This window comes from Monopterus albus, unplaced genomic scaffold (assembly GCF_001952655.1).
Source record: "Monopterus albus unplaced genomic scaffold, M_albus_1.0 scaffold30.1, whole genome shotgun sequence".
Taxonomy (NCBI): Eukaryota; Metazoa; Chordata; class Actinopteri; order Synbranchiformes; family Synbranchidae; genus Monopterus; species Monopterus albus.
This window is the reverse complement of record NW_018127910.1, coordinates 2056019-2078111: the sequence shown is the minus strand read 5'-3', so window position 1 is coordinate 2078111 and position 22093 is coordinate 2056019. Positions and strand designations below refer to the sequence as shown.

Here is a 22093-nt window from a genome sequence, read left to right as displayed (position 1 = left end):
CGTTTGTAATACAGATATCCCACACATAACAGGCTCTTCTGCACACCCACGCTGCCTATTTTATAGTTTTAAAGAGTGTCCAGAAAGCAGAATCCTCTTGAGTATTCTCAGTATAGAATACTAGGAATTGCTGTTGGTGTCATTATTTTTTTAATACAAGAGAAATCATTTTTGATCTAGTGCGGTATTTATATTCAAGCATAAGAGAAACCTTTTGGCAAAATTATGCACCGATGTTGTAATTTCCTGCTTTTCTCCCATATTAGCCCTATAAATTTCTGTGCAGTTGCTATAACAGCCCTTATTTCTTGCCTCTGTCAATCTTCCTAAACCTTAATGAATGATGAAAAGTTGTTTCTCTCTTAAACACAGTTATAAACTACAAATAATTTTCCTCTCATAATCATGTCTGTGAAATTTCCATGTGAGGATTAGCATTATTCATTGGTTTATAATCTCTCTGTTCTGCAGTTGGATGATTTATGTGGCCTACCACAAGCCATGTATTCATCTTTAAAACAAATATAATAGTTGATGGCCCCTGGCATTATCCACAGTATAATAATGAATGGTAGGATATTGAAATGGTATGATAATGTCAACACAGGATATCCGTTTGTAGAGAGTTTATGTGGTTAGCCATCTGGTTTAAAAGATTATACAGTTACCTGGTAGGCAGGCCCCAACTAATGGAATCCCTACGCCACAGTGTGAAGTCTATTAGCATGCATTAATGGAAACCAACTGTCAGTTCATGTCTGTGTCACTCCAGGCCACCCAACGATCCATGGCATGTGTCATCACCCAGACTCACGGCCTTGTGAGGAGCAGTGACTCTCATTTTCTTTGATTTGATCTGCAACTGGGGCGCAAAAAGCTTTTTTATGCGTTCGTGCCATCTTTGATTTGTTAGGTTTTTTTTTTGAAAGGCATCTATCTCTTCATTTTGTGTTGTAAGAGAGTGAAATACAGTGAAATCTCCTTAGGAAATGCATGGGTGGGGAAAGGGAGAGGAGGAAGTAAAGTAAACATGGGGCACAGTCAATTTTGTTGATGTAAATAACATTTTTCTGGAATATCATTCATAAAAAGACTTCTTCCCCACAGTATACCAAGAGTGCAAGGACCCTTAGCTGCTATGTACCATGAGTGTGATGCAAATCTGCCCTTGCATCAATAAACATACTGTATGTCTCCATCCAGAAAGAAACACACCAGGTGAAGAAATAAACAGTCCACAGCTTGAAGATGTATACAGAGCACTTTTTATAAATAAACATACCATTCCTCAATTACAATAAATATTTCATCAGACTAAATCTACAGAAACATAGACTTAAACTCTAAAACCATATCTAAGATACCTGGAGTATTTATCTCAAATACAAATTAATTCATGTGGATGTGGGTTTATGATAACACTGAGTAATGCAGTGCATGTTCAGTTTGTAGCCTTACCTATACACTTGCTCAAAATTGGCCATTATATTTTATCTAGCTTGTGAAATATATATATATTATCTAGCGTGTTAAATATATATATATATATATAATCAAATTAGTTTGGAATCAAAGGGAGAATTAATGACTTCTAGAACAAATAAAATAATTTACATTGGTTTCAGGTGACATCAGTTGTCCACGAATGTGGTTTATAATACACCAAGAGTTAAAGAAAGCAAGAAGGACAAGTGCCTTTGGATGTCTGGCCACAGATGGACAGCTCAGACAGTGCATTTGGCTATGAGAGACCACTAAACATGAGAAGATTCTTGAACAAAGAGGGAAGTGTAGCACTTTATCCCACAAATTCTTTGATATCTAAGGCCTCAGGTATTTCATAAAAACGCAGTAACCAATTCCAGACGGAGACATGTGCTGTTGCCTAATGTTTGAAAGACGAATCTGCTCTTGGCCTGAAAATGTTAGATGCTTTCTGTTGTATTTTCTTATAAACACGAGGAAATGCCAGGACAGTAGTAAACTATAAAACAGTCCAAACATCCTTGATAAGAAATCCCTCTTTTTGCAGTCACGAAAAGTCTTTGACATAAGACTAAGCTACTTTGCAGTTACAAATCTATGGAATGTTTCTTTGTTACTTGGTTGCACAGATGCCAGGCAGAGCTGATTCAAACAAATGCCTTCATCTTCTCCAGTGTGTTACTAAGCCTTGGGTTAAAACCATTTTTCCAAATTTGTCAGGAAATATTATGCAGCAGTACAAAAACAAACCAGCATCTGTGTCTCAGCGGCTCTTCACATTATCAGAACATGAATATTACTGTGTGATGCATGATCTATGAACAGATACATACATTATCCCTGAAAAAAACTTCACCATCATCCCCATGGTGCCTCTCAATGCACAGTCATTTCTTAGTCTGAGAAGTGAAAAATTAAATGTCCATTGTCAAGGGTACAGTCTTTATTTACTGTGGATGTCCTCATGCCTGATGATCTTGTAGGTAACCCAGTAAAAGATGTTGAAGATGAGGAAGGCCAGAGGAAAGGCAGCCCTTGAGATCGTGTCTATCCTCTTGGCTCTGTCCACAAACTTCTTTTTCATTGTGTCTATGTCTTTTGGGACTGATGGTTGAGGGTTCGGCGCTGGAACAGCGTTTTTAATAGCTGAGCTATCCTTCGTTGGCAGACACTGACTCATATTGTAGCCAACAAAATTAAAGCGACCTTCGCGCATATCATCATCCTGGAAAAAATACAAACAAAAAACAACCCAAATGTACATGTGAACAGAATGAAGCTTTCAATTCATATTGAAACATTTTACTGAAAAACACAAAAGTCAACTTCATGGTTGCATGGGATCACCAAATCCATTAGGGTACTTCATTTAGAAGACTTGAATGTCTGTACCAAATTTTGTGCCAAATCACCAGGCTGATGTTGGGATATTTCACTAAATAAGCAAAAAACAAGTCAGAGGATCACACCAAAATCATTAGAATCATCAGTAAATGAATGTCTGTACATTTGATGGCAATCGATCCAATAGTTGTTGAGACGGGTATGTCAAAGTGTTCAACACTGCCATCCCTAGATGCACACCGCTTGCAGGTAAAATGTTTGGTAACCAGACAGCAATGCTGGAAAGACTTTGAAAGCCTACCTTGTGACTCCTCCGTTGTCTTCGCCTCAGGCGAAGGAACTCTTTCTGTTGCCTGGAGACAAAATTAACCCCAGCATATTCTAGCAATGCAGCAAATACGAAGAGCAGACACACAGCCATCCAGATATCAATGGCTTTCACATAAGAGACCTGGGAGAAAAAAACAGATTCTCTTTGTTAGATCAACTAAGGTGACAACAGCTAACAGCTCAAATGCAATGATGAATTAGATGACTTGAAATATTAACTGATTATTTATTTATTTACTTATTTATCCCCTTTTGAGTCCTTTTGACTCTGTTAGAGCTAGTGGGAGAGCTTTGGTTAGAGTTTTCTTATTTTCTAATTATGACAGTTAACTGTAACTTCTAAATGACTGTAATTAGAAAGGGTGTTTGCTAACAAGTGTATCACAGCTGCCAGGCATGTCAGTGATTTCATGGCCATAAACAGTGGGAAGAAACTGCTGCCCTGACTGCCAACAGAAAGAGAACCGTAGAATTTTTTGTACAGCACCTTTAGCACCATTTTTGATCTGTTTCTTTAGAGAAAATGAGGATAAAGCTGAAATCAGCATGACCTCCAATCTTCACGACAGCTGATTAGCATGTGAAGAAAACACCTCAGCTTTTTGAGGCCACTTAAGACTTGCTGAGGTCTGTTTTTTTTTTTTTTTTATCAAGGCTCTCAAAGCTTCTCTTTAAATGTTTATCAGTATGCGTGTCTTTTATGTGAGAATCTCTGACATGGCTGAGGCCTTATGCACTCATCTGCAGAGTGATGCATGGAGAGTAAGTGATCATCAAGATCTGCCTCTCGGTGCCTGTAGTACCCTTCACAATATGTGCATGACAAACAGAAATGTCAGCCGCTGTGAACTGTAACAAGCAGGCTCAAAAGTTGTGCCTTTAATAAATAAAACCAGATGTTTTATTTGCTGATATATAACAGATATATCTTTCACATAACAGATATGTGAACAAGATAAATTGTTAGGTACTTTAAACCAACAACATTTATAAATGTATATACACATATATACTGTATATATATAATGCCTACAGTTGAGTGATGCATACATTTATATCCATCTTACAATGTTCTACCAGTAGAAGCTTTTATGTAAAGGTTTACCTTTGGAAGAGAAGCTCTGGAGCCAGAGCTTTGGGTGGTCATGGTAAGCACAGTGGTGATGCCCAGTGCCACTCGGGCAGGAGCGGCATCCATATTGATCCAAAAGGACACCCATGACAGGATGACAATCAGGAGAGAAGGAATGTACATCTGGATCAGGTAGTAGCCCATCTGGCGCTCCAGATGGAATTTAACTTCAATACAGGTGAATTTACCTGTTTGACAACAAGAACACGAACACTATTCATCCTCCACACCAGGAGACACGTTAGCTGCATGAAATATAAACAGTCTTGTTGTGCATCTGTGGGTCCTCTGACCAGTGTTGTAGTGTTTGGTACAGTAGCCCAGCTCCTTCTCTTCCCTCATGATGAACTGAGGCAGGGTAAGCCCCTCCGACACCTGCACCGCAGCAGTCTCCATCCACTCAAAGATCAGGTCATTCATGGTGTAACCAACTAGAGCAACAAAAGAACAATCAACATTTAGATATTCAGTAAACCCTCACTTCAGAAAGGGCAGTGACAAAACAGAGGCAAAGTTCATCCTTACAACTTTCCAGTTGCATCGTGCAAGTCTGGACATCCATCGGAAAGTTCTTCAGATCCATCGGGCAGGACAGAATGAGAGTCAGTCTATGATGTGAGACCAAGGCATACAAGAAGCTATAGTGAACAGACTAAACCAATGACTGTGATTTTGTTCTAAAATACATATACTCATTAAATCATGGACTGCTGACTCAACACTTGAATTGAAAATTATTTGCTTGAAAAATTAAATTACAGCTGTTTGGCTCTCTGTACCACGTGCCGCTTTCTCCTGTGTGGCACACCATGCAGGGCTCCTTTCAGCAGGTTCCTATCACACTTTCATTATTGCAACTTATTGTTTTTTGATGCATTATGTTCCAGGGTCTGCTGCCTCTGTCATTTCTCTCATGAATGCAGAGAGTGTCCAACCAACTTTCATATCTCTCATTGACCCACTCTACCTCCACACCTGAGCACCGCTTGGCCCCAAGCTACTCACTAAATGGACTCAAAATTGATCTGCTTTATATCGAATCACTGCAGAGAAAATTGAATGCTGTGTGGGATTGAACTTGTATTGAAATGAAATGAAACATTTTTCCTATCTTGTAGTAAGTTTTTGATCAAGATTTGGGTGGAAAGGCCTTTAAAATGCCATTCATCCTGACTGGGTTGCATGTTTCAGAGTCTTCCTCTGAACTACGTGTTAAAGAATTCACATTATTTACTTAATTTTTAACTTAATTTTGGATTTTCACAGAGATTAGCTTGCAATCTGTGTTCCTAATTCAAAATCTATGTTGCACATGGGGATGTAGTGCAGTTCAGTGAATTGTGCCATTTCAGAGGAGGTTAAAAAAAGAGAGATAAAAATCCATTTTAAACATGTTTTAGATTGACGGTCTTTGATGTTGGAGAAGAAATGTAAGTAAAGCAATATGTGAACATGTCCTGGGGTGATCTGCGCACCAGAGGTTTTGCTTCGCTGCAGTATCATCTTTCACTCGGTACCATCTTTGCTACAGTGTTGCAAAGTTAAATGGTGCAAACTTGGGCTGCAACTGGCAATTATTTTTATTACTGAGTAATTCACCAATTTTCTTGTTTAATCACATGGTATAGAGAATGTCAGCAATGAAAAATGCCCATTACGATTTCCCAGAACTTGTGGCGATGTCTTAAAATATCTGTTTTTATCCTGTGAGCAATCTAAAATCTAAAGATTTTGAGTTAACTATAATAAACAACACAGAAAATTAAAACGTTTTTGACAGTCAGGTCACTGAATAATTGAATAGTTAAATAAGTGTTTCAGTTCTAGTGTAAATGTCTGGCTTTAATTGTTATCTTGATTTTTATTCTGTCATTTAAAACATGTCTACCATTTCACCTGATACTGTAGAGGACAGTTCCATCCTTGAAGATCCTCAGCAGCTTGTTGTCTGTGGTGACATCATGGAAATTGGCTCCTTTCTCATTGGCAAAAAAGAGGTCAGGTTTCCATATGGAGTCCAACATGGACGGGTCCAGGTCGAGAGAAGAATCTGGGTATTTACTATATGCCAGCCGAGGGTCATTCCACTTCTGCCGCAGAAAGATGTTCACTCTGTAATCCTGCAGAGACGACAAGCAGCTTTGCATATTTTGCAGCACAGTGACTGGTGCTATTAGAATACATGCTGGTGATAGATGGTCTATTGGTTTTTAATATTATATTATACCCTCTTTTTGATGAGGTATTTAGGAAATATGTGTTGTAAACCTACTTCTCAATATCATTCTAATACACAAATGCATCTAACATTTAAAGTAATAATAAATCCATAAAGCAAATAGGCATCTATACAAAATCTTAAAAAGACAAACACCAGTTGTTCACATGCATTCTCTTGAGTTTTAGAATGTACCATACTGAAGGTATGCTAATTCAATATTTTTCTTTTATGCTACATAATACCTCACTCCACTACATTTGTCCTTCGGCTAGTTCCTCTGTAAATCAAAATTTTACTTACAAAAGATATGAACATTTTTATTTATTATTATACAGTAGTTAAAATTATTTCTAATTTGACCAAGTACATTAAAACCCTGTTTAAACTTAATACATACGTATTATACAGTACAACAATCTAACACCCTGGGTGGGCTTATTCTGTATAATGGGAACTTTTGATACTTTGAGTATACTACACCGATCAGCCATAACATTATGACCACTGACAGGTAAAGCACATAATATTGATCATCTTGTTACAGTGGTACCTGTCAGTGTGTGTGGTGTATTAGGCAGCTAATGAACATTTGATCCTCAAAGTTTATGTGTTAGAAGCAGGAAAAATGGGCAAGTGTAAGTATCAGAGTGACTTTGACAAGGGCCAAACTGTGATGGATGAAGACTGGGTCAGAGCATCTCCCAGTCTGCAGTGGTTAGTACCAACCAACAGTGTCTAAGGAAGGACAGACAGTGAACCTGTGACAGGGTCATGGACGCCCAAGGCTCACTGATGATGAGGTTGATCTACACTAGATTAAAGTTTTAAATTTCATTCATCCTTTTCAAAAGATTCCATTTTGTTTGAATCTTTGTTAAAGTGGGTGAAAATGAGAAGTACTGTACATTGGTCTCTATAAGAGAAACATTCAGCAGCTATACACCTGGAGTGGGGAGGCTGCTGAATGTTAAAATTATCCCTAACTCATCCTCACGACCACAGTTTTCACTCCTTTTACATAAGTTTTTCACTGAATGGTCGACATATTCGTGCTCTTCCTGACAGTAAAACTATGGAAGCACAGATTCACAGAAGATGCACAGTGAGCTGCAGAGGGCCACGAGTGTCGACCAACTGCTGCACTGACGCCTGTGTGCACAGTATTAGGCAGGTAGTTATAATGTGTATGGCTGACTGGTGTATCTTTAATGTTTAATTAACACTTTGGAACTTTTACCAAAGGTAAAACATTGAAATATTTTTCCCACCACTGATTTTCTCTCATCACATTTATTCAATTACAACTGATAACACAAAACATTTTTTAAAACATGTAACATCAATAAGAATGTATGACAAATAATAAAGTAGAGGATGAGCAAAAAGAAATAAAAATAATCAGTGCACATCTGACAAAATCTTTATCATCCAGCAATACTATCATCTCAGAATGTTCATCAATGCGTTCAAATGGCCAATTTGGTGATTATCTATTGATAATGTTGCATTTACAAAACACTGACCTTATAATAACTTTTCTTGTTAATCGTGCATAAGTAAAGCCTGTTATAGAGGCTAAACGATGCATTTATTTATATGATGTAGTAGATGATGAGGAAAATTGACGGTGCAGTTAGAAGTAAACTGAGTGCCACAAAGCTCAGTTTCTTATGGTAACTGTCATGACGCTAAGAAGCTCTTATGCTGTTTGACATTTCATCAGTATATTGGCGGTTCCTCATTTTGCATGTGTGTCCAAAGCTGCGTCAGTCCAATCTCATGAACTCCAGCTCCTGTGCAAATTAACATCCTCCATTCACAATTTAAATACTTATTATCACCCATTATAAACCCTTTGATTATGATGAGTTTCAGTGCAGCCTCACAGGTTTTATATTTTTACCTCTCTGGTAATTGGATGCTTCTACACATCACAGATTTCAAATCATCTTGCAAAGATGAGGCTCCACCCATAGTTACTAGCTGCACTTAAAATGACTTATTAGTTATTATGAATGATTCAACCTGGATTATCATGTCTAGATGGAAGCATGCACTAATACTTATTTGGATAGTCAGACGGACCCGCCAATAGACTCCTTCATGGCAAAATAAAAAAATAAAATAAAATAAAAAGAGTTGAAGTTTGGGTAGGTTTGGTAAAAACAGGATGATTCAGTCTTAACTCCAGAGCAAGGATCAGGGCTTTAGAAGTCCAAGCAGAATACTCAACTCACCATGGTGGTTTCTGCTATAGAACCAAAGCTGTTGATAAATATGTTGCAGGTAACATTAACTGGTGGACCTGCAGATTGAGGAATAAATAAAACATTGACACATTGTAGAGGACAGAAATCAACCAAAATGCCAGAGGCACTCACCATCGTTGTCTCTGTGACAGAGCCGAAACTGTTGATAAAAATATTGCATGTAACGTTTACAGGGGGACCTGTGAAATGGAATGACAGTGACATGACAGGAAAAAGCCTTAAACCATTATCATCAAACACAGCTGGGTTTGGAGCAGTGAAGAGGTTTCATCAGGAAATCTGGGTCTGCTGGTTTACAAGATGCTGTTTGACTGTGTATGCCAACATGCATTAAATCCAAGCATTAGTTCTCTCTTTTTATTATTATTTTATAAGAACTTCAGAATGGTGACACATATCACATACCAGAAGCAAAAGGGCCATGTCTGACTTTAGACATTAAAAGAGCATTTTCTAAATTCTGCTCAGTATTGTTAAAATGCAATCATATCCAAACTAAATACTGTACAAATGAATCAATAATGACTGTGCCAGGTTGATATTATGATTTTCTAATGATGCTGTGATTTCTGTGGAAAACAAACTGTACATGTGCACATAGTTTATACATCTGGTCAACTGAAAATCCATGCACATCTTGACAACTGCATGCACACACAGAGTAATTTGAAGATGCAACAATTAACCTAATAATCCATTACTTAACTGACAAAGGACGCAAATAGAGGTAGTGGTAATGTTGAATCACAGTTTGAGTTTCTGCAGTGTGCATGCTCATGTGATGATGATGTCCTAAATGAGGGCCTTTCTAATAATAATATTCTATTCCTTAGACTTCTGCTGCTGTGTTTTGTCTGTGCCATGTGTAGCTATGGTTCCTAAACTACTGTATGATTGGAAAAATACCATGCAAGAATGGGAATTACTTGGAATAGGTCACATGAAGTGATGCCATGTTAAATTTTGATTGATCAAACAGCAAAGTAGCTACTAGAAAATTCTTTGTAATCTGGTTTCATTTCTCTCTCACTACCTGGAGAAAGAATTTTCTTGCTTAAAGAACCTGATATTGAGAGGTAGGCAGTGGCAGAGTTATTTTTAACATGAACATAATATTTATTGCAGAAAAAAAGGACAGCTACGACTTCACCCCCCCCCCCCCCCCAAAAAAAAAAACTTAATTCCAACTTTTCAAATAAGAATGAATGAATGAATGTGGATTCTGGGCTGCTGGTTAGGAAAAAACACACATTGTATGTCTAAAAGGGCTTTTGGAAAGTGTGATGGACAACTATGACATTTTTGAGGAAGTAATCTACAGATGAATCAATAATGAGCTGCATGTTCTAATGAGCAGTGTCACTTTTACTCATGTCTGGGGCAAACTGGAACCACTTTGCAAGTCCTAGTAGGTTATGCCATTTAAAGTCATAGCAAGTCTCTATTTGATAAGTCTCCTTCCCCTGTGCTTTCCTCATGAATGCTGCATGGCGTGTGGTATTAATATTTGCCTTGTTTGTCATTGGGTGGCTGCATGTAACAGCAGAGGAAGAAAAATAAAGCAGTACCTCCTTCAACAAACTCAGCATTAAAATCTATATCACACTTCACTTCAACACTCTTTAAAGGATGACTAGCAGAAATTATCTGGTGGCTTCATGCAAATGTTTTGTAGTTGTATATATGACAAGAAGCTTTATGAATCCTACCATACAGAAAGGATATAATTTTCAACAGTAGCATTCAAATAAACCTTTATGCCTTTTAATCTACGTGTGCTCATCCTCTCTGTATTAGCTAGAAACAGTAGTTTATACTTCATGCCTCCTGTGAAAATGTCAGCCAGTTCTCTCATCTCGGGTCCATGTTGGGGGAGGGCCATAGGTTTCTGAATCCTGCTGATCAATCACTGTACTGTATGACCACTTCAATTATTGGAATCCCCCCACCCCCCCATCAAATCCCGGCCCACCTAGCCCAGTGGCCCTGAGTCGCAATAGGTTAGCCTCTGCTCACTTAACTCCATTCCAGGGACAGATACTCTGTCTGTCCCCAGTATCACAGCAGCAGCAGTAAAGAGGAAGTCAGTAGTTTACTGCCTTCCTATGGGGGCACCATCCATCATTTGACCTGTCATGATGGCATCCCCGCCTGCTACCAGTATCAATCTGAGACTGACAGTATTATTTAAAAGGCTGCTCACCCCAGTTTTCTCTGTTTCTCAATTATTATTTAATGGCGATTGGATTCTCTTGGGCATAATTTTACCAAATGAAAACAAACGTGCAATGTTGTAATGATGGGTTAGTTCATGATTTAATTCAAGCCAGGACAATGTTATTGTCAGCTGAAGTGACTGATTGTTTTTATTAAAGGTCTAGCAGCACAGTATCATGGCAACAGAAAATGGTCGGTGGATCTCCAGATAAGTAATAACGTCAAAGTCTGCTGGGCTTACAGTTACCCCATAAAGGGGGTAGATGTATTCTACATGCAAAAATACTCTGTCATTAGATGTTGACAAAATGTGGTGATTCTGTAGATCTGGAAGAAAAGGCAAGGCTCAGTGTAAAGTATGTGAAGATTTCCAAAAGGCAAAAAAGATTTCAAACAAACCTTTAAAATTTGGTCTTATTCGTGCATCATACCCGGACGTGCGACCCATGAGTGAGTCCAGAAAATCTGATGGGGACATGTTGGAGGAGGATGATCTGGAATCGTGCTCCTTGGCGTCCACAACTCTGGAACACACACGAAGTGAGAAAAATCATTGGACCAGGCAGAAGTCAGAGCTCAAAACCAGGCGTAAAGCCTTATCTGTCGCCTAGCAGCTGCCAGGGAATGATGGGTACGCACACAGAAACTAGAAATGCCTTAAAATGCACACACGCATCCGATTAATCGTATGTGATTTCCACGTCTTGAGCATCTCCTTTAATATTATGCAAGATTACACAGCATGCTGCGTTTCATAACACCACAATAAATATCACTAAGAACATTTGGGGACGTAATAATATCCATAAAAATAATTCACACAGTTGAAAATAAAAAAGTAACTTCAACCAGTCCCAATCACAGCAACACCGAAGCAGCTACTAACTTTGTCTTGCATAAAAAGTCTACGCACATTGTGTATTATTACTTTAATTAGGCCATCAAATACGTAAGGGAATTTTCCAAACTTCAGAAGGGAGAAACAATTCCTTTTAAATCTATGAAATGAAATATGTTTGGTAAATAAGTTGCCTTACCTAAAGTTGCTTGTCTCCGTGAAATATGTACATAAAGCTACCAGAACCTTAATAAAGGAGTAACTCATTCCTGGTGGTTTCCCCATGTGCTCACTTTTCTATTTCTTCCATATGTTTACATTGGTCAAACACATAATCCAAACAGGGATGCCGCTTTCTTCCTGACCAAGTCGTGGGCGTTTTGGTATTGTTGTGTTAAACAAAAATACAGACATTCCTCAACGCAGCCACAGATCATAGTTTAGTTTTCATGAAAACTCTGACTCCCAAAAACAAATTTCTCGAAGCGAAGGTGTGAAGAAACATCAGCCCGTGTGGTCAGACGTCGTCGAGAAGACTCACTCCAAAACGCATCGGATGGAAGCTTTCTGCTTTGGCGCTGGCTCAGATCTAGAAGCTCGCTCTTTGAAGACCAACCCGTCGGCCTGAGTTGTTACTTATGAAGAGAAATCTTTTGCAGATGAAGTGCCTTCCTCTATTGAGGAATGGAAGTGGAACGCCCTTTCTCATTTCAGCACTCGGACAGCTCCCGGTTCCGTTACGCGCAAGCGCACAGCTTAAAAGCGGTGAACGTGAGTTGGTTTTTAATATGTCCAATAAACGCGAGAGGTAATCAACACAAACACAATAAACCATTGTCTTCAAAGCCTGTTACATAACGGAAAGTGTTTGTTTTACATATTCGTGCGCTTGGCTCAGGAGATCATCTTGACTGGGAACCTCCCAGTGCGCGTGGCTGTGATTCAGGATCAACTGGCTTTCGAAAATATTCCATTGATATTTCTATTAATGTAATTAACGACATTTAGTTATAATGATAATGGGGGGAGTCTAATTTTGATCCATATCCTGGAGATCAAGTATGACATTAGCAGATTAGCTGAAATTAGAAGAAAACAGACAGATTGATTTCTTGGCTTGTTCTGACATCATCATTTGGTGTATTTTTACGCAAAGGCTTTTTGTTCCCATACTTGACAATTCTTGTTTGTTTAGAGCAACCTGCATCCTCACAGATATATGAAAAGTGTAAACAAAGGACGCACCAGTGAGAAGCCTCTGGGAGACTATTTGGTACCCGGTTGCCCTGGAAACAGATTTCCGAGGCACATCACTGGAAATGCTGAAAGGTTCGCCTCCCAGAGCGATACGGAAGAGAACTGACTGACTGACAGAGACACAGACAGAGGCGGCAGGAAATACAGGCTGCAGGCGGAGGAACACAAGTTTAGAAGTCCACCACACAAATTTAGTAATTATTATTCAATATAAATGTATAACATTGGTGTTGATAAAGAGGCTGGATGTGGACCCGCCGTTGTGAGGATGTGAGTGGGCTGTGAGGCTTCGTGGACCACAGGCATGAATGATTCATTCCACTTGAAAGAACGGGCATGTGCTATGGAGGAAAGAGCGATGCTTAGTGAGAAAAAGAGGCGTTTTATTCACATCAGGCCAACCACACATCATCAAGTTGTGGGATTACTCGCAGCGCATCTCATGCCTCAATGCTGTGACGCGCTCGGGGCCGTATTACACTTTAGCCTGACACTTGGTTACTGACCAGTTTCCACATCATCGTGGCCTGCCTCAGCCCGAGGACGAGTCAGCGTGTCCTCCTCCTCCTTTGATGCTGAGGTCCAAATTACAAATGTCACATCGTATCTCGTGGTGGCGACTGTATGGCTTACATTAACGTTAGTGTGTCATCACAGATCTTGTGCATGGCTTGCTGTAGAGCGCGTTCACCACCATAAATATGAATTATCCATGTTTACTTTTTAATTAACAATGGGAAACCAACAAATGTAGCTTTTTCTGTCTTGAGCAGCACATAATCCAGATTGACTGTACAGTATGTGGCTGATTTTCATTTCATTGTTTCTGATCCAAGTCACAAATAACATCTATCAAACCAGATATTTTGTGAAGTATGTTTAAAGAATACATTTACTTCTGTTAAGGGCCAAATATTTCCTTGCAGTGAGAGAATATTTCCCCTCTCTAAGGTGGTCTTGTTTAATGACAACCAGCCAGGGCGGAAATTGGCCATTCTTTTCCACAAGAAAAGACTTTAGACAGGGTAGGTCACATAATTAAAGGAGAACAAGTCAAATATGCATGTCATTAAGGGGATAGAGAGGTGTAGTGTACCTCTCTGTCTGTGAAGGGAGAGAGTAAAGCAGAACCATTCTGCAGGCAAGAACTCCTCTGTCTGTCTCATTTATCCAGCAGTTTCCTCACAGTCATTAAAATTACCCTTTCAAAACAGGCAAAGGCCCTATTTTAAAAAAGAAAGACTGGTTGCTATCGCCTGTTATTCTGAGGGGATTTAAGGCTTTTGCATCATCTTTTTTATTGTGCTGTCAAAAAGAAGTTAATGCTTCAAAATATTCCTTCTTTTGTAACCTCTTTGTTCTAATATTGCAATATGAAATACATACATGCAAAATTAACCTACTACCATATGTATGTTTTTTTTGTCTTGTTTTGTTTTTATAGAAGGATAAGGTTGAAGAAGTCTGGGTAGGCTGCGGTCATTGATCCCCTCAGTAACTAGAGAGTTGTGGGCTGGCTGGAGAGCTCACCTGGAAACAACAAGAAGGTTCGACCACCCTGATACTCATGAGCACTGAACTGGAGAAAACTGAGAGCTGCAGTGTATAAATTGCTCCATTGATTTCTTGTATGTTTATGCCACCTAATGACATTTTGCTCTATATTCCAACTCTTGGAGCTGATCCCAGGCCTAGCAGGGGTTAGAGAGAAGTAACTTGTGGTGGGAGGTATTGTATTTTGATAAGACTATGCAGCAAGCTGGAGGAAGAATGCAAAGGATTTAATGGGTGAGTTCTTGAAGAGAAGGAAGGATCTGAGGATTCTCTAGTGCCACCACAACCACCACAATTGCTCTATGTCAAAGCAAAATGAAGCTATTTTGAGGATCCTATGTCATACACAGGAAAATGATAACCATGTTTAAAATACACACCCACCCTGGCTGCAACCCAAACACAGAAACATGTTTAAAATTCTCAATTCTAGATACGCCGTAGGAGCTGCAGAGTCATGTGAACTATGCACAGCTTATGCACAAGCAGCCATGGTTCTTCACTAAGACTCATCTGTCAATCACAGCTTTCCTTCATCAGTGGGAACACCCTGACAACCACAGAGCCTTTCTCCATCACTGAGCACTGAAAAGCCTCTGATCCTCAGTCTAGACCCCCCCACACACTCTACAGTCAGTCTGTTTCTGCGCATTCAGTCAGCTGGATAAAACACCACACACTTTTACATGATGTATATGTTACTGTATATTGAATATTAATGACTGGGTTCAGTTTGTTAAGCAATTACTCTTGAAGTGAAACCATCATATTTCACTTCAAGCATATGCTTACAGGCTGCCAAGCACACGCTGTTTCCTGGCCAGTGTCTGCTTCATGTTGACACTGTGGCTCACAATTTATCTATTTCTAGCTTTCAGTGTTGTCTCACTGAGCACTATCCCTGGAGTTGCGCAGCTGTCAATGTGATGCAAGGATATATTGAAGATTGAATGCAATTTCAATTGCTTAACTGGTTTACATCAGTTTTCCTTACAGTGGAGCTTAGGTGTGTGTTATGGGACCAATTACCCACGAGGGGGATGCTGGCAGAGAAGCAGTGCTTACTCCCTTGGCTTTTTCTTTGTAGATCTTTTTGGGGAAACTAAGCTCTTATATGCGGTCTTGTGTTGAATATTAATGAGTGTTGATATTCCACCTTAATGGGGCAGGAAAAGTCCTGTGGCATGGAATATTATCCAGCGTAACTGGATGCAATATCTCACCAGGTCTGTCAGAAGAAAGAGGGAACGTTATGATTGCTGTCATATAGTGGAGCATGTGCAGGTATATATATATATATAATTAAAGGCTCGCTGTTAGAATACAAGATATGGTGTGCTCACACAAACATGACTCCGTGAAAGTGATTACCATGCAACCTGTCAAATGGAAGAACACATTAAGATGACTGACTGTCACGTTCAAAATGAATCCACTTCTACAGACGTGAGCAGCATCCTCCAGCTCGTGAGCTGAACTGCCGTGCGTTATCCTGAGGTAACAGAGATAAAGGATTTCTGGCAGTCCATAGAAACACAATCCTCCATTATGAAACGTCACTGTCGTCTTGACTGGACACTTGTCACGTCTCTTCTCCTACTCATCATGTTTGTCTTTCTTCAACCTGTCACAAATGTTTCCATCTTTATTTTTTTTCTCAGCCGTACCACAAGTGGCATTTTTGCTTTTCAAAATTCAGCTGCGGTGTTTCTCATGAATCATTTTCTCTGTTATTTAAAGGGATTTGTGCCATAATGCGGTTACCATTTCACATTATAAATTGCACCTCACATGCCTAAATTGTAAAGGAAAGCTTGGAAATTTAAAAAAATGAAATCAGAGGATTAACTGCTGTTCGACCATAATGTGATGCATTTAAAAATAAAGCAGCATTTCAAAAAACACTACAATAAAATGTTTGAACAAATGATGTAATTTTCACAATGTTCTGTGATGTTCTCTTTACTTTGAAACATGCAGAGCCACACTGACTTGCATACCATACCACTACTGACTCGCTATACAAAGAAATATTCAGATTATTTACTTAACATAAAAATACTCTGTTACAAGTAAAAGTTCTACAAAATGTTACTTAGGTTCATGAGTATTAGCATCAAAATATGCCATCAATGGTTAGACTGGATTTTAGTGACTTAAAAAAACATTAAAATATTAAGCATTCAGCTTTTACTAAAAAAGACAGTTCTCTTGCAACTTACTAATCACAACATAAACATTTTCCCCCAAAATGCCAAGTTTATTTTGGAATAAAATACTATGCTTCTACTCTGTCAGCATTTAAATAAAAGAATTATTTGTAATTTAGAGGTGTTTATTGTTAATGGTTTACATTTGATTTACAAAGTATAAATAATTAATGAAGAATTAATAAAAGTATTAGTTACAATCTATTAATAAATAGTCAATTATGTGAGGAATGTTGTATTTTACAGCAAAACGCTGCTGATTTCAGATTGGAATAAAAGTCTTTTGTTCTAACGGGATGTTGAACACCATGGGGAGCTTTTCAATTCATTTTCTGACCAATCAGTGTTTTGAACTTAGAATAATTTAACATGACACATCACAGCCTGACGTTTCCCATTCACAACCACGAGTCCCACAGAACTGGTGATGTTTTTATCCCAGCGTTGTGTGATCAGAAACAATATTCTCTCATTTACTCGCAGTTCTGCTTTATAATTAAACGTTTTTCATTCTATTCACAAAAAATGTAATTAGCTTCTGAGTAGGGTAATGAATCTTATTAATCAAATAGCATGCAAATGGAAATAAAAGAAATCTCTGCCATCACAGATTTTATAAGAAGGAACAATCAGACGTTCAGTGACAGAGATGTTCCTTCACACTGATCACGCTGAAATGATTTAACAAGATATTAGAGCTTTCTCCTTGTGACAGTGAACTCCTACTTTAAACCTGATCAATGCAAAGTTATTCATCCAAGCTGATTGCTATGGGAATGCCGCTGTAACTGTCTCCTCCTAAGCATCTAAGACAGTTAATAACAGATATCTCCTAGCATTCACACTGACAGTATAGTATCAAGTAGATAACTGTGATTTAGATAAAAGTGGTTTGTTAATGTGAACTTTCTGTCATCCTGTGATAAACATTGCTCAAAATGTGACAGCACAGATGGGAAATGAACAGTGAGTTGAAATCAGGAGGTGCTGCCACCGCCGTAAAAACAGACGCGCCGTCTGACAAAAAAACTTTTCATTGCATGAAAGCAATGAAGGAAATGCCAACAAAAACCCGCCTTAAAAATAAAGGAACAATGACATTAGTTAGCCCTTTTTATTTCCACTATTTGGACTTCACACTGAGCAGAAATTGTCCTGAGTCCATCATTGATTTCTATTTGGCATCTATCTAAACTGTACAGCACTCAGCATCTAACATATCCAGAACTTACAAAGAATATCTGGGGGGTATATATCTTTAGTTAATTCACCATTTTCTCAGAACTTTAAATAATCAGTAGGACTAAAATTAGTGAAGTCAAACAATTTGTCATTAGATAATGCTAATTAAGAAACATTCAGACAAACATATTCAGTCATTTATATAATTTCATTTACATTTGACTTGTTACAGTGCCAGTCATTGTCATTGTCCGTCACATCTTTGCGCTGCTTTCACCGGGCTGGCACCGTTATCGCTTTGGAACCATTTTTAGAACATTGAGGGGCAGTAAACATAGTTTCCATGGAAACATCAGCGAGACACACACTGATAAGCGGATTGGAGCAGCTGTATTTCTCTGATGACAAATGAAACCTCAAAAGCTGAGGGGACTTCAGCGGGCGAACACAATTAAATGGTGCCAATATAGTCGAGGGGTCTACATAAGCAGAGGAATCTGTTTGATTTCTCATTATGAGGCAGATAACAAACAACTCTTATCATGGTTTGGCCAAAAGCGCTCGCTGGCTCTACATGCCCGCCTTGCCTCAGAGCAGTTGCAAATAGGCAACAATTTCAAATGAGATTTTACTTTACGAACGGATATAGTGATCTGGTGCAGCTGTTCTCATCAAGCTGGAGAGAAACAGCTGGGCATAGTTGAGTTTGGCATCGGTCAGTATTTTTAATAAAGTAGAGGAAGAAAACATAGACTAGAAACGTCAGCTGAGCTTTAAAAAGAATACTTCAAAAATCATATTATGAATGATTCTAAGAAAATGAATAGGATTTCTAGAAAACTTTGTTTTGTAGGTACGCTACAGTACAAAGTGTACAAGACTGGCCTGTAGCAGGCACTCAGCGATGTGATGCGCTCACTGATACTTCACTTTGATGTTTGTGCTTCATACTGATGATGTATATAGAAAGTTTTACATCTTGGAGACATCAGGCGTCTAGTATCTCTAAGAGGCCAGTGTAAACAGTAAAATTTAGTATTCTCCTTGCCAAAATGTGATTAGAGCTAATATCTTGATACTAAAAGGGGTTTTCTACCTCATATTATCTGTATATCTCTCTTGTGTTATTCTCTTAAAGATTATCAGCCATCCAGTACATTTGTATGGGTTCAAGTAGCTCTAAGGTTATACACAGTATAACCAGTAAAATGCAGTATTATTGTTGCCAAAAGTGGTTAAAGCTAATATCTTGATAATGAAAGGAAAGAGGCTTTCTGCCCTGGATTACCCACACTTCATCCAGTGCCTGTTTTTTTAACCAACCCTCTAAATGAACAACAAGTGAACTTTTTGTGAAAAAATAAAACAAAAACAACTGATGAGACACAACATTATTATTCCAAGCACATTATACCAATTGTCTGGCGGGGTTCTTTAATGTTGTATACTGAGAAAAATTTCAACTTGGAGCCTATGTTTACACTGTGCTCCATGTCTTCCAGGGTTTGGTTTGAGACTCGGCTGCTGAAGGCACACACAGAGAGCACGACTTGATCACAGTGTAGATGATGGTATCACTAGAGAAGCTTTTCCTGACAGCAGCCTCTCTCTTTGACTTTCATAGTTCTAAAAGGGCTGCACAGAAAAAGCACTCACCTAAAGAAACAGACTTTCTACCGGTGAACTAGATGGTGAATATCACGCCAACAATCATTAACTGAGCAGTGTATTTAGAGCGATGTATTTAAATTAAGTATACTGGTACACAAGTGAAGTATGACACCACTTAACACTGTGAAGATAAAGAAGAGAAGCATTAATAAAACACTTGCACCTCAAAGTGTACATTTATCATTCACTTGCTGCACTGGGAGTGAATCAATAAGACTGAGGCTCAGCGAAGAACTCATCCCCCTCTAGTACACCAACTGGTCTTTGTTCTAATGAAACAGGACTTGCAGAGAAATAAAAACACTCTACTGGCCTCTGTCAATGAGTTAAACCCAGACTCATTTCTTTCTCTTTATACAGTGTGTACTGAAAGTAGGAAATACACCAATATTTAATGACACACAAGTGCAAGCATCCTGAAAAGCTTTTTCTTGCAGCACAAGAAATGAGGCAGTGAAACAAGATGGGGGGCAGGAGGCTGTGAAAAATAAAATGAGATAATTTACGTAAAAAAAAAACACTATCCTAAATTGTCATATCTAAAGGAAATAATATTGGGTTGAAATAGTCTATTATGCCAGATTCTGAAATCATCTTCAGTGTGTTATTAGTAAAATAATTGAAAATGGTAATGAATGCCTGCTATTACCAGGTCTATACTGTATGTTCACAATAAAAGCCCAATTTCCCTTGATACAGAGGAGCTGCAAGCAAGAACGTAACGATAGCAACGTCAACATGAACAGCATGTTATAGGAAAATTACAGAACATATGAAATAGGTCACGTTAAGGCGCATGCTGGCACATTGATTTAATGTGGTCATAAAAGATAAGAAGTGCTCTCTGACGTAACGAGTTCACCCCCCACCAGCTCTTGCAACACTGACAGCACCAGAGGGAGTGTGTAGATCAAATCCATTTGGCAAATAAGTAACAGGCTGCAGTGTGTTAATGTGCAACTTAGAAACATGGCCTTTCTGTAGAAGGAAGTAGAAAACACATTGAAACATCACTGTTTGGAGGTCCCCCAACCTGTAAATGACAAAACATGGGAAGATGCATTTGTCTCTAATTAATTTAACACTGTTTCTGGGAAAAAAAACAGCAGGGAATAATCATCCAGAACATTTGTGCTACATAACAGACATTATGCTACCATTCAATTAGTCAAAATTGCCTTTGGGAATGGTAATAGTTTCAAAAATAACAAATGTTTACACAACAAGGATTGAAAGTTACACCAATATATAGCAAGAGCACATTTTCCCATTATTCTGACAAGAGGGGAATTCTGACATTTTCATTACAAAGGAGAAATATGAAACAATCTGCAGTGATTATAGAAGATGTAGAAGTAATCACACCCAAGGGAATTAATTATTAGAATAATTATAATGTGTTTAAAGACAGATGGGCTTCCATCAGTTGCAGCAGCTAATGCTCTGTTTCAAGTAACCATAAGAACAGAGCCCGTGACAGCTTTCACTTCCTATTTTAGTAGTATTTTTCAGATATTAAACTAAGATATGTTACTAATATTTAGAAAATTTCCATCAAAAAATCTGTAAAATTGTAAAAAACAAAAATTTTTCTTCTTCTTCTTTAAAAATATGTTAAAATATTTGACTAAAATAGTGAAATATCCCAAGAAAAATGTGCTCTCCCAAAAAAAAGTAAATAAAATAGACAAGAAAAATCAGGGATTGCAAATTATTCAACCCCGAGGTCCATGACCCCAGTGAGCACATTCCCATCACCGTGCTGCATTACTTCCTTTGACACTGTTTTTGGAAGATAAACCACTGATATTGTTGTCTGGAGGCTCCTGCACATGATGCTGTGTGAAAAGAACTCGTAATCATGAAAAGTTCTCTGATTACACTCGATGTTTTGATCATTTTTGCTGTGTTACATCACAACTGGCAGAAGTGCATGCGTACAATTAAGAAAATATGTTTTGCTGAATGTTTTTGTACTTCGCACCTTAAGGCTGCCATAAAATAATCCACTAGATGGCAGTATAGACCAGGTTTCAGCTAGCATGTTGCCATCAGTTCATTACTGTAACAATGAATTTAAAGGGCTCTTTCCCAACATGAACACACACCACATTTATCAGTGAAACACATACAACTAAATATCCAGTACCCATTTCAACTTAATTCCTGTTATATTTCTCGTGTCCCTTTGTGTGAGGACTGAATATCATGGTTTCTTCGGGATGCATCCTGTGCACTGTGGAGACATGCAGTGACCCAATTATCTCTGGAGTTTGGATCAGGAGGGTGTGTACAGTTGGTCTTTGTTTTTCCATTCCCAGGCTTAAGTCTGCTGTTGAATCCTCCAGATCTGGCCACTCCCAGCTCTTTTCACTCTTAGCA

General features: G+C 38.5%; 1 protein-coding gene across 6 annotated transcripts; it reads right to left on the bottom strand.

The window, feature by feature from the left end:
• Positions 1–1541: 1541 nt before the first annotated feature.
• On the bottom strand, positions 1542–13258 carry glra2 (glycine receptor, alpha 2). Of its 6 annotated transcripts, none has more exons than XM_020596505.1 (9): positions 13083–13258; positions 11399–11523; positions 8894–8961; positions 6188–6411; positions 4817–4899; positions 4585–4722; positions 4265–4479; positions 3131–3280; positions 1542–2710 (listed from the first exon to the last, which is right to left on the bottom strand). In XM_020596505.1, exons 2-9 carry the CDS (start codon positions 11475–11477, stop codon positions 2429–2431), a joined length of 1239 nt encoding a protein of 412 aa, XP_020452161.1. In that variant the 5' UTR covers positions 11478–11523; positions 13083–13258; the 3' UTR covers positions 1542–2428. The 6 variants fall into 6 exon arrangements, with proteins under 6 accessions (XP_020452161.1, XP_020452159.1, XP_020452160.1 ...); XM_020596503.1 differs by lacking the exon at positions 13083–13258 and adding an exon at positions 12037–12577; XM_020596504.1 differs by lacking the exons at positions 8894–8961; positions 13083–13258 and adding exons at positions 8750–8817; positions 12037–12577.
• Positions 13259–22093: the final 8835 nt, after the last annotated feature.